Source organism: Hemitrygon akajei, chromosome 24, assembly GCF_048418815.1.
Source record: "Hemitrygon akajei chromosome 24, sHemAka1.3, whole genome shotgun sequence".
NCBI classification, from domain to species: Eukaryota; Metazoa; Chordata; class Chondrichthyes; order Myliobatiformes; family Dasyatidae; genus Hemitrygon; species Hemitrygon akajei.
In genome coordinates this window covers 16,926,814-16,941,501 of record NC_133147.1, presented here as the reverse complement: position 1 = coordinate 16,941,501, position 14,688 = coordinate 16,926,814, and the positions used below count along the sequence as shown (strand labels likewise).

Sequence of the window (14,688 nt, the reverse complement as noted above, 5' to 3'; positions counted from 1 at the left end):
GCAAGCCAGGGCAGTACAAAATGGCCAGGGCAAACTGTTGTCCATGCAGCAAGTTCATCCTCTCCATGCTTCTGATAAACCCAAAGGAACAGCAGAGACCAATACAATTTGGTACCAGCAGCATGGCAGGAGTTGCCAATCAACGTTGAACTCAGTGTAGGACCTCCAGCTCCAGCTTTTCCCCCTGGGGCTTACTCCCAAAGCCTTCCCCTTGAGTGGGTATAGCTGCAAGGCAACAGAGGTTTGAGATCAGTGTTTTCCTTCTCAATGAGATGCTAGCCACGGCTGATGAGCCCCCCCCCCCCACCCGACCAAAGTGATTGCTTTAAATCAGTAGTAATCTGCCTTTACCCTTTCTCCTGTCAGTAGAAACGGTTCTACCGGGCTTAGTAGCTAAGCCATACGTGAGGGCCAAGAGCTAAACATTGCAGAAAATAGTGCCTTTTTAAAAATTATCCAATAGTTTATTGGGACAATTCCTTTTTAATTCTGAACTCTTGTTATAATTCACTAATGAATAACTCTGCAGTGTCTTTATTCTGGAATTGTCATTGTTTTATTTGATAGGATTCCCACAGTGCATTACTGGAATATGGAAATAATGAATTGCAGCCACTTCTTACTATTTCTAGAGAGGGTGGAGCTTGGAAAAATTCAGTTCTACAGTGTATTCTCTCCAAGCAGACAGCATCTATTGAAGAGGGTAAGTATTATATATCCTTTATACATGAAAGTAAGGTGTTGGCCCTTTAGAACAGAAATGAAAAAATTCTTCATGTGATGAAGGATGAATGTTGAACGTTGTTTACCACAGAGGGCTGTAGAAGTTTTTGCATTCAGACAAAGCCAGCCGGACTTGGAGACGAATGGCCTGGGGTTCGAATCCAGCTGACTCCTTGCATACTTCCCAGCCATGCTGGGTTGAGCATCAGCCTAGCAACTCTGGCTCGTAAAAAAGCACACAAATGCTAAAGAAGTGGCAGTGTTGCCGCCTGATGCACCACAAGGTGCAGAGAGGAACAACAGTATTCAAAATAGCCTGCTTGATTTCTGGATATTGAAAAGAAATAATGAATACGAGGATAGGGAAAGTAAATGGTGCTGGAGGTTGAATAATGGAGCAGGCTCAACGGTGCACTAGTATATGGTTAGCGCAACCCTTTACAGTACTGGATACCCAGGTTTAATTCCCATTGCTGCCTGTACGAAGGTTGTACATTCTCCCGGTGACCGCGTGGGTTTCCTCCAGGTGCTCTGGTTTCCTCCCGCAGTTCAAAAACATACCAGTTGGTAGGTTAATTGGTCATTGTAAATTATTCTTTGATTAGGCTAGGACAAAATCTGGGGGTTGCTGGGCCGTGCAGCTCAAAGGGCCAGAGGGCCTATTCTGCACTGTATCTAAATAAATAAACCCGTTCTTTTAATGCTTTGTACATTGAAGTCATCATTGTGGGATATTTTTCTCTACGGATATTCTAGTCTGGAAACCGTAGGAGTAATACTCAGTGATGATAATTGCAGTCTTGGAAGACTGTGTTATGTTGATATTCTCAGCTTGGCCTCAGGAATAATTGAGTGATTGGGTCAAAACCCCTTTCTTGCATAAATTAGGAATGTTTTTCCCCCCCAGCATCGATCCAAAATAAATTTGGTTTACAGAGCAGAGGTCCAAGTTTTAATGTGAAGCCACTAACAGGTTGTTTTAAAAATAAACCAACCTATAAGTTGGACTTGTTACCTAAAGAGTACATGTTATAAAATATAGCTTTAAAGAGACAAAATAGTTTCTGGTTAATCTGGTAATAACAGTGCTTTCTCACAAAGGATACAAAAGTGGACAGGTGAATCAGGAATAAAACCTACATCAGGAATTGCCTATGATAACATTCACAGACAGGAAGATCCAACTAACAGAATTTCCTGCAAGCTGTGCTTAAAAGTTTAATTTCCAGCATGACTAATTTTTTTAAATCAATTTCAATTAAGCAATTTTACTTTTATTGGGGAGTGGTGATGAGATGTGGGAGAAAGTGACTTTTCTCTTTTCTCCTTACTGTTACTATTTTGAATACATCAACATTTCGTTTGACTTCCAGCAGAAATTTTGCATCTGGACGCTTTGAAATTTATGTACCTTATCTTCCCAGGAGGTTATATTTCTGAATTATTGGTGCATAAACCTCTGGCAGCTATAACATGTTATCCTGCATTTCAAGGTGTAGTCTCTGAAATTAACTTACTGACCTGTTGCGCCATTGGCATTTAGGGCAGCAATGAAGATCCTGGGAGTGTTCAGGGCTTCCTTCACCATGTCAGCAGCTTCCTCTTGATTTTCAGTACATGCAAGTCCCAGGTGAATACTGTAGCACTCAGATGCAGAAGGATTCTTAATTGCTTTTTCCATAACAATTTTGTTCTACCAACCCTAAGCTGAACCTCCAAAACTGGAGGGCTGGTGGACCACTCTTAGTCTGGCCCTCTACCCTTTGATGTGTTTGGCATGGGTGACCCTACTAAGAGCCAAAGTATAAAGCCCTGACCCTAGCCGACTTAGTTCCCTGGGTCATTGAGGAGTGCAAGCCTTCAAACCACGACAACGCTGTGATCCTCTTGGAGGAGACTCTGAGATTGTCCTTACTCTCACTGATGTTATCTAAGGAATGCAAGTAATTTTAAATTAGAAAAGATAATTTTAGTTATTTTGTGGTAACACACAGTATTGTGCAAAAATCTTTGGTGCATATACATAGCTGGGGCGCCTTAAACTTTTGCACAGTACTGTAGTAATTTTATGTATTGCACTGTACTGGTGCCGCAAAAATAACACATTTTATGACGTGATGTTAGACCTGATTTTGATATGGGTCTCAATTGCAGACTGAGTGGGAATAGGGTAGGGAAAGGGGAATCATGGTTGGGAGAAGGGGAAAGGAGTGGGGAGGAGGTGGAAAGCACTCTTGTCAATCCCAGCATCCTTTGCTCCTACCAGAGTTAGTGTGCATATGTTTGTATAGATACGTGTGTGTGTGTGTGTGTGTGTATAGAAAGAGATAAAGACTTGCACAATAATGTATTTGTCAACGTGAAACAGAGAGCGAGTGTGTGTATGTACTGAGATAGGTAGAAAAGTACTACACAGATAATTCTGAATGTTGCGGGATGTTAACTACTGTGCTTGCATCTTCAAGTCTTGGCAGCAAGTTTAATTGCAAATTCATATATACAGTATTTTTTCAAAACCTAAAGCTAATATGCGGCACAGTTAACATCAGGTAAGCTATAGCTATATTTGTGGGATGTGATCTAACAGCCTTTTCTGTTCATACAGTGAACAATTACTTGATGCATGAGGGGCCTACGTTTCTTGAGATTCGCATTAAACATCTGATGAAGACAGATCGCAAGTTTGAAGCAGCACTCCTTGCAAAGTGTTGTGCAGAAAATGCAGAATTTAACAGCAAAGGTGCTTTTCGACAAATCTACCTCACTTGTCTCTGCACTATGGGACCCAATGAGGAGGCAGCGAAAGAGGTTAATGACTTTCTGTAATTGTGTTTAACAGCAAAGTAGCTCTTTGGCGTTTTCAGTTGGAGGGCTAATCAATCCAGTGTCCAGTCTTGTGTAATTCAATGCTACGCCAGTGGTCAATCCCTCCATAATTGGCTTTATTTTAATGTCATGGAAAATAATAGATCCTTCACTGAGGTAACAGGTTAAAATGTACCCACACTGATGTGTATTACTTCAAACCTGATGGAGGTTCTGAGAAGCTACGTGACTCTTCTCTGGTCTCGGCATTCAGTACTTAACAGGAAATAAAGGACCCTGAACTTGAATATTTCCTGGTACATGTGTAACCAGATGTAAAAAGGCATGTTGGGCGCTAGAGTAAGAGCCATCGGGCAGCAACCTTGCTGTTTCTTTAACGTTTGTCTGTTTCACAAGGCCGCGTTGCTTGCTCGGTGCTCAAACTCATGGTGGGTTGGGAGCTAAACTAGGTTCAAATTCATGAGTGACGATCTTGGAACTATTGTCTGGATCTTAAGAAAATCAGTACCTGGGAAAGACGGGTTCAAATGGAGACTTGTATATGGGAAAGACAGGTTCAAAATTTTTTTAAATTCATGTACGGGATGTGGGCATCGCCAGCTAAGTCAGCATTTATTGCCCATCCCCAGTTGCCCTTGAGAAAGTGGTGATGAGCTACCTTCTTGAACCGCTGCAGTCCCTGAGGTGTAGGTACACCCACAGTGCTGTTACGAAGGGTAATTCCATGATTTTGACCCAGCAACATTGAAGGAATGGCGATACAGTATGTTTCCAAGTCAGGATGGTGAGTGACTTGGAGGGGGATTTCCAAGTGATGGTGTTCCCAGGTATCTGCTGTTCTCATCCTTCTAGACGGTAGTGGTTGTGGGTCTGGAAGGTGCAGCCGTAGAAGTAATTTTATTCTCTGCTAATATAGTCTTTCAGGAGGAATGAAATGAAACATCTTTCTGGAAGACTGATCAAAGTTTGAAGAAAATTTATTATCAAAGTATGTATATGTTACTATATAGTACTTTGAGATTCATTTTCTTGCAGGCTTTTACCTAAAAATAAAAGAAATACAGTAGAACTTATGAAAAACCAAGACTGAGAAACAACCAATTGCAACAGAAGGCAAACTGCAAATTAAAAAAATAATGAGTCCATTAAAGTGAGTGCAGATTGTAGCATCAGTTCAGAGTAGCAGTGATTGAACTTATCCACGTTGGTTCAGGAGCCTGATAGTTCTAGGATAATAACTGTTCCTGATCTTAGTTGTGTGGGACCTCCTGCCCAACGGTATTAGTGAGAAAACTGCTTGCATTAACATCCCATATATTTTGTAATGGGCAGATTAGAAGCAGGAGGGATGCTTAGGGGTGGCTGTCTAAATATAAGTTATTAAAGACAGAAGAAGTTTCTTTTCTCAGCCTGTGGGGTACTTTACCACAGAAATCAGTTGAAGCTAAATCATGGAATACGTGTGTGATGTTTTTGGAGCTAACAAGAGTGTGGTGCCAAAACCAAAACAATTGCCGCTGCCAGTTACCCTATGGATTTGTTATACTTGCATGGTGTGCCCCCCACCCCAGCTCCAATAATGTTCTAAGAGTCGAGGATATGTAGTCGATCCTTTATTTGCATTTAGGAAAGATACAATCTTGAAGCGATGAAACTTAAGTGTACTCAAGTGTAAGCTGAGCATAACAGTGATATTGAGCGGTCAGCAGAGATATCCCAAACTACAAACTGCCACGAACAAAGCATGAATACGCAACTTATTCCTTTTCCTTTTACCACGCCCCCCACTCGTGACTAGTTACCATAAAAAGCAAGCAATACAGAATACAATGCAGACAGAGCAGGTGCGTGGCTCCTACAATAGGGAAATGAAATATAGACGTAGCTGGAACAGGCCACTGAAGTTGGACGATCAGCCATGATCTTATTGAACGACACCAGACGCAGCAGGTCAACTGGCTTGCTGCCCTGATTTTCAATCTTTTTGCATGATTCTTTAGTGGATTAGAATGCAGCATGAGTTTGGAGATTTGGCTGGTTTTGGTAAAATTGAGAGAACCGTATTGAAATATAAAATACCTTTGAGAGTCAGCATGAGCAAATGGTCTATTTAAAAACTGTCTTTCCTAAAATCTGAAGCATTCTTCCTTGTAGATTGCACGTGTTGACTGCAAGGAAGTGCTGGATATTATCTGCAACTTGGAGTCTGATGGCCAGGACAATGCTGCATTTGTCCTGTGTACAACGTTCCTAACCCATCAACTGCAACAGGAGAGTGTCTATTGTTCTTGGTAAGTTAGCGCGCTGGTGTTTGTTCCGCCAAGCAGCAGCTCTGTATTGCACACATTGTTCACACTTGTTACTAGTGTGGGTGGCTTATCTGGCAGGTGAAGTACTTGTTCCAAATTAAAATATTTTGCTGTTTTTCCACAGTCCCGTACTTGAGGGGGTAGGGAAGAGAAAGGTAACAAAGATAGATCTGGATTGATTAAACCTGTAATCGACACACAAAATGCTGGAGGAACTCAGCAGGTCAGATAACATCTGTGGAAATTAATCAGCAGTTAATGATTTGGACTGGGACCCTTCTTCAGGACATAAAATTTAAACCTTTTAAATTTTGTGCCATTAATTTTGAAGGAGAAACTGTAGTTAATTGCCTCCAGTATTCTCTTGAAGATGCAATTATATTTTGAGTGTGCTAGTCATTTTTAGTTTTTTACTGAAATCGTATTCCTTGTTTCTCAGTGTATACACTTCTTGTGAGTTATTTGTTGTATGATTGTCGGGCCAGCGTTTATTATCCATTCTGAATTGCCCTGAAGATGGTGAACTATCCATAGTAAGAAGTCCTTCAGGTGGAGGTATTCCCTCCATGTGTTGCGCAGGGAGTTTCAGCAATTACGCTCAGTAGCAATGATGAACACTGTTTTCAAGCCAAGATGATGCCTGACTTAGAAAGGAGATGCATGTGATCGTGTTCCCATGAGAGGCAATCTTGGCACAGAGTCCGAATATTAACCATACTTGAATGCTGATGCTGTTGTCATCTAGTGTCTCCCTGGATAGCAAATAGCAATGGGAAATCTGGTTGACTTTAATCCAGGGAATTCCAATTCTAATGAGTTTCTAATTCCCATAGCTTGGGTTAGATCAGTATAGAGCAGAAATCCTGTCTGATACTTACTGATACATTTTTAAGCTTCTTGCTTATTTTTGTTCTAGATGATCTCAGGGTAGTCAAAGATTTGTCGTGTTACGTTTAATAGTGTTTGGTTCCTGTTCAAAGTATATGGTGTTCTTGTAAATCATAAGTTGTATCCCCAAAACATCTGCCCTCTATAACCACTAGTGAAGTTGCTCTTCTGCAGTGTGGTCTGGTGGTAGCCTAAAATCTATAGATGCACACTGTCAATCTTGGATAAATGAACTGGGTACACCATTAAGTTACGAAGTCAGGGCTTAAAAAATCTGCCAAGATGTACTTGAACAGAACGTGCTGTTTTTCCCCCAAAGGGAGCTCACCCTATTCTGGAGCAAGTTGCAGCGGAGAATGGATCCATCTTTGGATTCCTTCCTGGAGCGCTGTCGCCAGCTTGGTATTATTGCAAGAACCGTGTACCACATATTCTTCCTTATAAAAGTTATCCAATCTGAAGTAAGTAAAATGTTTTTGGAGTTAAACTTTAAATGTAGCTATTTACAGTATTTTCCTTAGGTAGTTTTTAACTATAATCTCAAAACTTAATTCAATGCTTACAATTTCTGTTCTTCATTTTTTTAAAAAATGTGAAACGTGAATTATATTGTCTTTAATTATATTGGCTTTTATTTGAATTTTTCTAGTCTCAAAAGCTTTTCAACTTGTGCTTTATTACTAGACCAACTTGGATAGTATGTGAGTGCAATAATTAGCAACTCCAATGATTAATCATCCTCATGAAATTGGAAAGTAAGTCCCAGCCAGTAAAGATATTGCCTGTTATACTTCTGGTATCTAGGGCAGCAATGAAGGTTCTCCATCTCTGGCGATGTTCAGTGTTTAGTTCATCATGTCAGTAGCTCGGTTATCACTACTGTCAGTCATGCAAGTCCCTGGTGGAGACTCGTGAATATTGTCGCACACAGGTGTGGAAGGGTTCTTCGTTGCTGTTTCCATAACAGTTTTGTTGAACCCCCAAACCTGGAGGACTAGTGGACCACTCTTAGACTGGTCTTTTACCTGTTTGGCATGGGTGACCCTAGCAAGTGCCAAAACACAAAGCCGTGACTCCAGTCAACCTAGCTCTCCAGGTCATTGAGGTACACAAGCCTCCATACCATGACAAGGTTATGGTCCACTTGGAAGGTTGTGTAATTTATCAAAGTTAAATAACCTTACGATAGCTGGCTAAGTTTTGAAGATATTCTGTGGTACTCTTTTGAGGTGTACTTTCAGAATGTCTCTTTCCAGCTCATATCTGTTTGTCACATTTCAGAGTACACCTGTGTGCTCTGTGGGTAGGTTTCAGCTACTATAAGACTTGTTTCCTTTGTGAAAATAGTTGTAATATTTTTCCTTGTGTTATAAATTCTGCCCCATTAGGTGTTGATGCATGCACTTTTGTGGATTTTGCTCAGTAAAGTCACTTAACTTTGGTTTTATTCAGGGATCACCAGAAGATCCTAAAATAGTATTTTTTTCTATATAAGAAAAAAAAATTAACCTTTTCTTCCCTTCATTTACTTTGCAGGCAGAAGGAGCTGGTCTCCCAATTTCAATCGAGCTTTGTGTAGGAGCCCTTCGTATTCAGTCCAATGAAAATGCAGAGATGAAGATCTCCATTTGCAAAACCATCGCCTGCTTGATGCCAGATGATCTCGAAGTGAGACGTGCTTGTCAGCTCACTCAGTTCCTGCTGGAGCCCACAGTGGATGCATACCGTGAAGTGGAAAGGCTGTACAAGCAACCTGATCAGAAATATGATGAGGAGAACGGCCCAATTCCTAATTCGTTGCACTGTGAACTCTTGTTGGTTTTAAAAGCCCACTGGCCTTTTGATCCAGAGTTTTGGGATTGGAAAACTCTGAAACGACACTGTCGGGGACATTTGGGAGAGAAGGCAGATGCCATTTCAGAAGATGAACTCAGTGAAGATGAAGTAGATGGTAGTAATGAGCTCTTTGATCAAATGAGTAAAATGCCAGAGACGATAAAGAATGAAAGGGAGAAGGATGGAGAAGTTGTCAAAAAGAAGGAGAAGGTGATGTCTGAAAGGTATTACAGGTGGCTTCAAAACATGTTCTTCTGTGTGCTGTGCAAGAAAGATTATGTTGTCGCCAGAATGGTGCACCATGCGAAGACGCACGTTAGAGATGGGATATTTTCTTGCCCCGTTTGCGCAAAAAAGTTCAAGAGAAAAGAGCAGTTTACGCCGCATGTAAAAGAACACATCAAGAAACCGAAGAGAGAGAAGAAGCAGAAAAAGAAATCAGAAGCAGCTGAGAAACCTCTGCCGCTGGCATCAAGCGTGAATACTCCCACTAAGCCGCCAGCTCGTTTAGATGATGCGAAGAATTCTGTTAAAAAAGAGATAGAAGAAAATGATTACATAATCTTCAGTGGAGCAGACTCTGTGGACGAAGAGCAAGGTGATGTGCCCAAGCCCGAAGTGAGTGAGGCTGTCGTTACACACTGGACGGAAAGTTATCCGTGCCCAGGCACAGCCTGCTCAAGATCCTTTAAATACTATAAGAATCTCACTGCCCACTTGAAGAATGATCATTTGGACAATGACGAAAATGTAAAACACTTCCTGGAGATGAATAACAGAAAGGCCCTGTGTAAATACTGCCGACGCCATTTTGTCAGCGATTACCACCTGAAAGCCCATCTGAAGGTCCATTCCGGATTGCAGCCCTACATTTGCATTCAGATGAACTGTAACGCGAGCTTTCAGGCCTTCGCTGACCTAGTGAAGCACAGAAAACAACACAAGGAGTTCCGATCCAAGTGCACGTTCAAAGGTTGCAACAAAGTTTTCAGTGGTTCCTGTTTACTCTATCACCATGAAGCTCAGCATTACAGGGAAGCAGCCTACTCCTGCAATTTATCGGGCTGCAAGAAATTCTACTTCTCCAAGAGTGAGTTCCAAAGTCATTTGCAGACGCATGGCTTATCGAGTCTTGAAGAATTTGAGGCCAGGGTTCTGAAAAAAGGCACCTCCACAGAGGGTGTGGTGGACGTTGGGTCTAAGCTTGTGACCGCAGAGGAGAAGCAGTGTCGTGTGGTTGGTAGCAGTGCAGAAACCGTAAATGAGAAAGTGCGTGAAAGTGCTGAAAACCCTTCACAAAGCTGCAGCTACTCGGTGCCTCAAGATGTGGTAAAAAAGGAAAAGGAAGAGTATAATCCAGGTGGTTCTTACTGTCCTACAAGTCTGGCTGCTGACAGGACAGATTCAGCCAACAAGGGTAAGCCTGAATATCCTAATCTCCAGGGTGTTTATTCTGAAAACTTGCTTGTGCCGTTAGAAAAGTTGGCGTCATTTAAAGAGCTGAGTGACATTGAGGATATGATGAAGGCAGCCACACTTCATCCTGAACTTAATAGGAGCTTAGCCAAGCATAGAATCACCCCTAATGGCGCAGACAGCTTGCCGACTGTAAATCAGCATTCTTGCAGTATCGACGGATGTATGATGATGTATGCCTCGACAAAGGACCTGAAGAAACACATTAAGGTAGCTCATCCAAATTACTACAAAGCTAAGAAAAGGATTGATAAACAGAGCAGAAGTGTTGTGAAAGTTTCTGCTACAGATCAGGGCAAAGTTAAAGCTGAGGTGGAACAGCAACCTTTAACGGCACAGCTGCTCTCATCGCAGGGGCAAGAGGGCCAGTCAGCGGCATCTGCAGATGAACTTTGCGAAAATAAGAATGTGTTGCTCAAGTCTCAGAGAGTTAAAAAGCCCAAGAATAACAGGAATGCCAAGTGGCCAGCTATTTTCAAGGATGGTAAGTTTGTGTGCTCTCGATGCTTCAAGGAATTTTCAAATCCCAAATCACTTGGTGGCCACCTCGCTCGCAAAATAAAATGCCCGTTGCTGTCAGAGAGCGCTTCAGGCGTGAATCCAGTAAAGAAGCGTTACGAAGGGCGCCCTCCAGGTCGGCCTGCTCGCGTTCCCGAAGTACCAACTCTCGAGGACCTGGTAAGGGCCCTGCAAAAGCTGCAGCTGAATAAATCGGAAGCAGGTCCCAATGAAGTGATGGTGTGTAGCTCTACCTTGTCGTCACCTTTGATAGAACCGCTGCCGCCCCCGCCAATCTCTGCTGCCAACTCTGTATCCAAGCCTTTAACTAATGCTTCCCAATCACAGGCGCGCTCACGCGAGCTCTTCCAAACCGATCCATCTAAAGAGGACCCGGGGGTCATTAAGCCTTTTGTTTGTGATTACGAAGGTTGTGCCTTTAAGGCGATGACCAAAGATGGCCTCATTAACCATTATGTTAAAACCCACAAGTACTCCAAGGACAAGGTGCTTCAGTTAAGCCGGTTTCAACTCAGGTTCGCACCATTCAAATGCCACATCTGCCTAAGAACGTTCACAAGAAAAACGAATCTCAGAACTCATTATAAACAAATGCATAGGTTCAGTAAAGAGGACATGCAGAAAGGAAAGTTCCCCTATATAAACTGTGTTTCTGTTCCTAGCAATACAACTCCACAGCTGGCTGTGCCAAATATATTAATTAAAACTGAGAATGACAGTCCCCGCCTAACTGAAGAGAAATTATGCAGCTCCCAGAATGTCTCTGAAAGGCTGAGCTTGTCTCAGGATACTGCGACAATTAAGATAGAAAAGGGCTCTCTTTACCCCGTGACTGTTCCTTACCAGACTAAAGACTTTAATTTATTTGGGGACGATGAGCACGCACAACTTGGCACCGTGAGCGGAAGCTGGCGCCAGACTGGAAGCGATTCCGAAAACACAATGAATGAGTCCTTCACGACAGAAGTTGAATGTTCTGAATCTGCAGAATCTTTGAAATCTGAGGAGATGCATATGAATGGCAGCATGGAATCCAGCTGCATGATGCCTGACAGCGCAGATGATTCTGAATCCAAGGAAGAAGGTAGAGGAAGTCGGAGAATTGGCACTAAAAGTAATCTGTGTTACATGCTGAACAAGTACCACAAACCTTACCACTGCATTCACAAGGGCTGCTCCGCGGCATTCACTGGGCAACCAAACTTGATACGCCACTACCAGACAGTGCATCAGTACAACCGAGAGCAAATGTGTTTGGAAGAAGATCAAGGAAACGCCAAGAAAGACAATACCAAAGTGAAGAAAATCTTCAAGTGCAAGTTTGAAGGTTGCACCAAACGCTTCCAGTATCCTAGAGTGCTGTTGAGGCACTACAGTGAGATTCACAAACTTGCAGGCAGTGAAACAGCAAAGTACCCTTGTAATCAGCCAGATTGTGTGTCCTCTTTTAACATGTATAGTAACCTTAGACGCCAGCCTGCTGACTTGCAGTTTAAGTGCAGCATAGATGGTTGCAGCCGTACCTACACTATCCGTTCCAGTTACCTGCGCCACGTCCAAAGACAGCACAAGGCCCATTACAAGTCAATACTGCTGAAGCCACGCAAAAACAGTAACTATGACCGTAAGCTGAACTTGGAAAGGTGCAATCAGGACTGCTTTATCGACGGCGAGGCCAATGGCTCAGCCTCAGCTGACAAGCCCGGTTTGAGGCTGTTCAAGCAGGAACGGCTCACCGACGAAGATAGCTGCGGCTCCGCGTTACCGCGTGCGCCTAACTTGGGCAGGATCAGCGGAGAGCATCTGTCCGACGAAGGAGGCTGCGATTCTGAATCCGAAGCTGAGCCTAATTTTGAAAATTATAAGAATCTTGACCCATATGGTTCGACACTGAAAGCTGAGTTGAACTTGGAAGGTCACAGCCACGGAGATCTTAAAAGTGAGGCTTGCAGCAGAAAAGCAAAATTGGAACCGGAAATAAAGAGGAGTCTATCAGATAATCATTCCGATGACTCAAATGACTCGTCGCCACAGGATGAAGACTGTGAGAGAAATGCATCCTCTATGGCTTACGGTGGTTCCTCAGTGGATGAGTATGATAAGGAAGGAAGAAAATCAGGCCGGTGTCGGGATTATTCGTTGAAGAGTACAGACCACGGATTTGCAATGTGTAAAAATGAGGTTTTAAGAGATCAATTTCCATGCATGGTCGATGACTGTCAGACTGTTGTTCTGAGCCGGCGCAGTGTCTTGAGGCACTATAAGATACTTCACAAAATGACTGCTAAATATATTGAGCAGAATTGTAATACACTTCTAGTGTGCAAGAAATATTCTGATACGTCGTGTGAGAAGGTGGGATCTGATTCTCCGGCTCCTCCCAAAAAAGTGTTCCCTGAGCAGGTTGAGGACGCTCCAAGTTGCAGTGTTCTCCGGCAACAAAATGGTGAGGTGCCGTTGAAAACGGAGTTCAAAATTGAACCTGATCAAGTTGGATCAGGGCAGCAGTTACAGAACTGTAGTGTGGCGAATGGCAACGATGCTTTCCCTGGCGGTGGGAATGTTCTCTTTCCTGGGAAGTCGGTAAACAGCAGTCTCGCCCTGGGGATGGCAAACAGAGGTCCAAGCTTCAAGGAAAATGATGCGAATCGGGCCTTTCTGCCGAAGAACGGAGGAGTAATTCCAAACATCGTGAAGCAAAGTGGCACCCAAAATGGCTCCCTGTTTCCCAAACTGAAGCAGCCTTTGAAAAGAAAATTTGAAATGGACGGACAGTCACAGAGAACTGACTCCATGTTTTTGCCTCAGGGCTCGCTTTTCGGCACCAAGGAGAGCCAGCAGAGCCAAAGCGCTCAGCAGAAACCATTTGACTTAACCACGTACAAACCTATAGGCTTTGAAGCCTCGTTCTTGAAGTTTATTCAAGAAAGTGAAGACACTGAGAATGACGTTGAAGAGTCGTGGCATTGGGATACCCCGAAGCGATGCAAAAAATTTGCTTCACACCAGAGGGAGTCGGGCGTTAACACTGGATCAAGTGAATCAGCAGTGGAGAACTGTAAAGGGTGCAATGCAGACTGTGACAAAAGTGACTCTGCTGTGCATAACAGTTTCACAGCTATCGAGCCCCTAATTTCACAAGGGTCAACTCCATCTTTGGAGAACTTACGAACGATATTGGACAAGGCGTTGACAGACTGTGGGGATCTTGCCTTAAAGCAGCTTCATTTCCTTCGACCTGTGGTAGTGCTGGAAAGGTCTGAGTTTTCCACTCCCATACTAGAACTGTTTCCAACAAAAAAGAATGATGAACTCTGTGTGGGAAGTTCATAGGACTATTTGTATCTATTTTGCAAACTTAAATCACCATACTGTAACCTATGTAGAGTGATAAAAACAGTACTGCAGAGAATAAAAAAGGAACGAGTACACCTGGGGCTTCCATTTGGGAAATGAAACCTTGGTTTGTTCTGGTTTTGTGCATGATTGTGTGTGTGTGTGTATACGAACAAGTATTAGGGTACTTATCGGGGATTAGTAGTTCTCACTAAGAACTTGAATGTGCACATACTGGTGCTTTTCTGTAATATACTGTACACTACATCTCCTTTATGTATGGGTTTTGAGATAGTACGCTGTCAATTAAATGGCAATTTTTCACAAAAATCATTGTACTGATGGATTTGTACTATAAATCAAATTGTATTGATGCTTTTCAAAAGCATCACTTGCCTAATTTGTGGGCATCAAAACAGTTATCAATAAACGAAAGGAAACTACTTTTATTGCAGCAGGGCTTTAGCTATAACCCATTATGGTTTTCTCTGAAATATTCTTGTAATTATGTACGAAATCTATAATTGGAACAAGTACTGTGGCTGATTTAATTTTTGATGAACTAACTCCACTTCAGCGTGACCTTCTTCACAAGTTGACTGAAATGTGATCTTAAAATTGGCTCCAGGAAGTTTTTTTTGCTGTCAACGGAATCCTCCCTTTGAGTGTACGACTATGTAGCATACCTTCTGTTCTGGATTTTGTTTCAAACAAAGGACCAAATCATGGCAGTATTTTCCTGTGTATATTTTATTTACTTAATCCATCCTAATAA

The 14,688-nt window shown here is 42.5% G+C and overlaps 1 protein-coding gene across 1 annotated transcript in view; it reads left to right on the top strand.

Moving 5' to 3' along the window:
• Positions 1-14,243, top strand: part of rlf (RLF zinc finger) — a 70,001-nt gene extending 55,758 nt beyond the window's left edge. Inside the window, exons 4-8 of the mRNA XM_073028411.1 lie at positions 568-703; positions 3,329-3,531; positions 5,704-5,840; positions 7,066-7,207; positions 8,283-14,243. Coding sequence (XP_072884512.1) covers positions 568-703; positions 3,329-3,531; positions 5,704-5,840; positions 7,066-7,207; positions 8,283-13,910 — 6,246 coding nt within the window. The 3' untranslated portion in view covers positions 13,911-14,243. The remainder of the gene's footprint in view (positions 1-567; positions 704-3,328; positions 3,532-5,703; positions 5,841-7,065; positions 7,208-8,282) is intronic.
• The last annotated feature ends 445 nt before the right edge of the window (positions 14,244-14,688 follow it).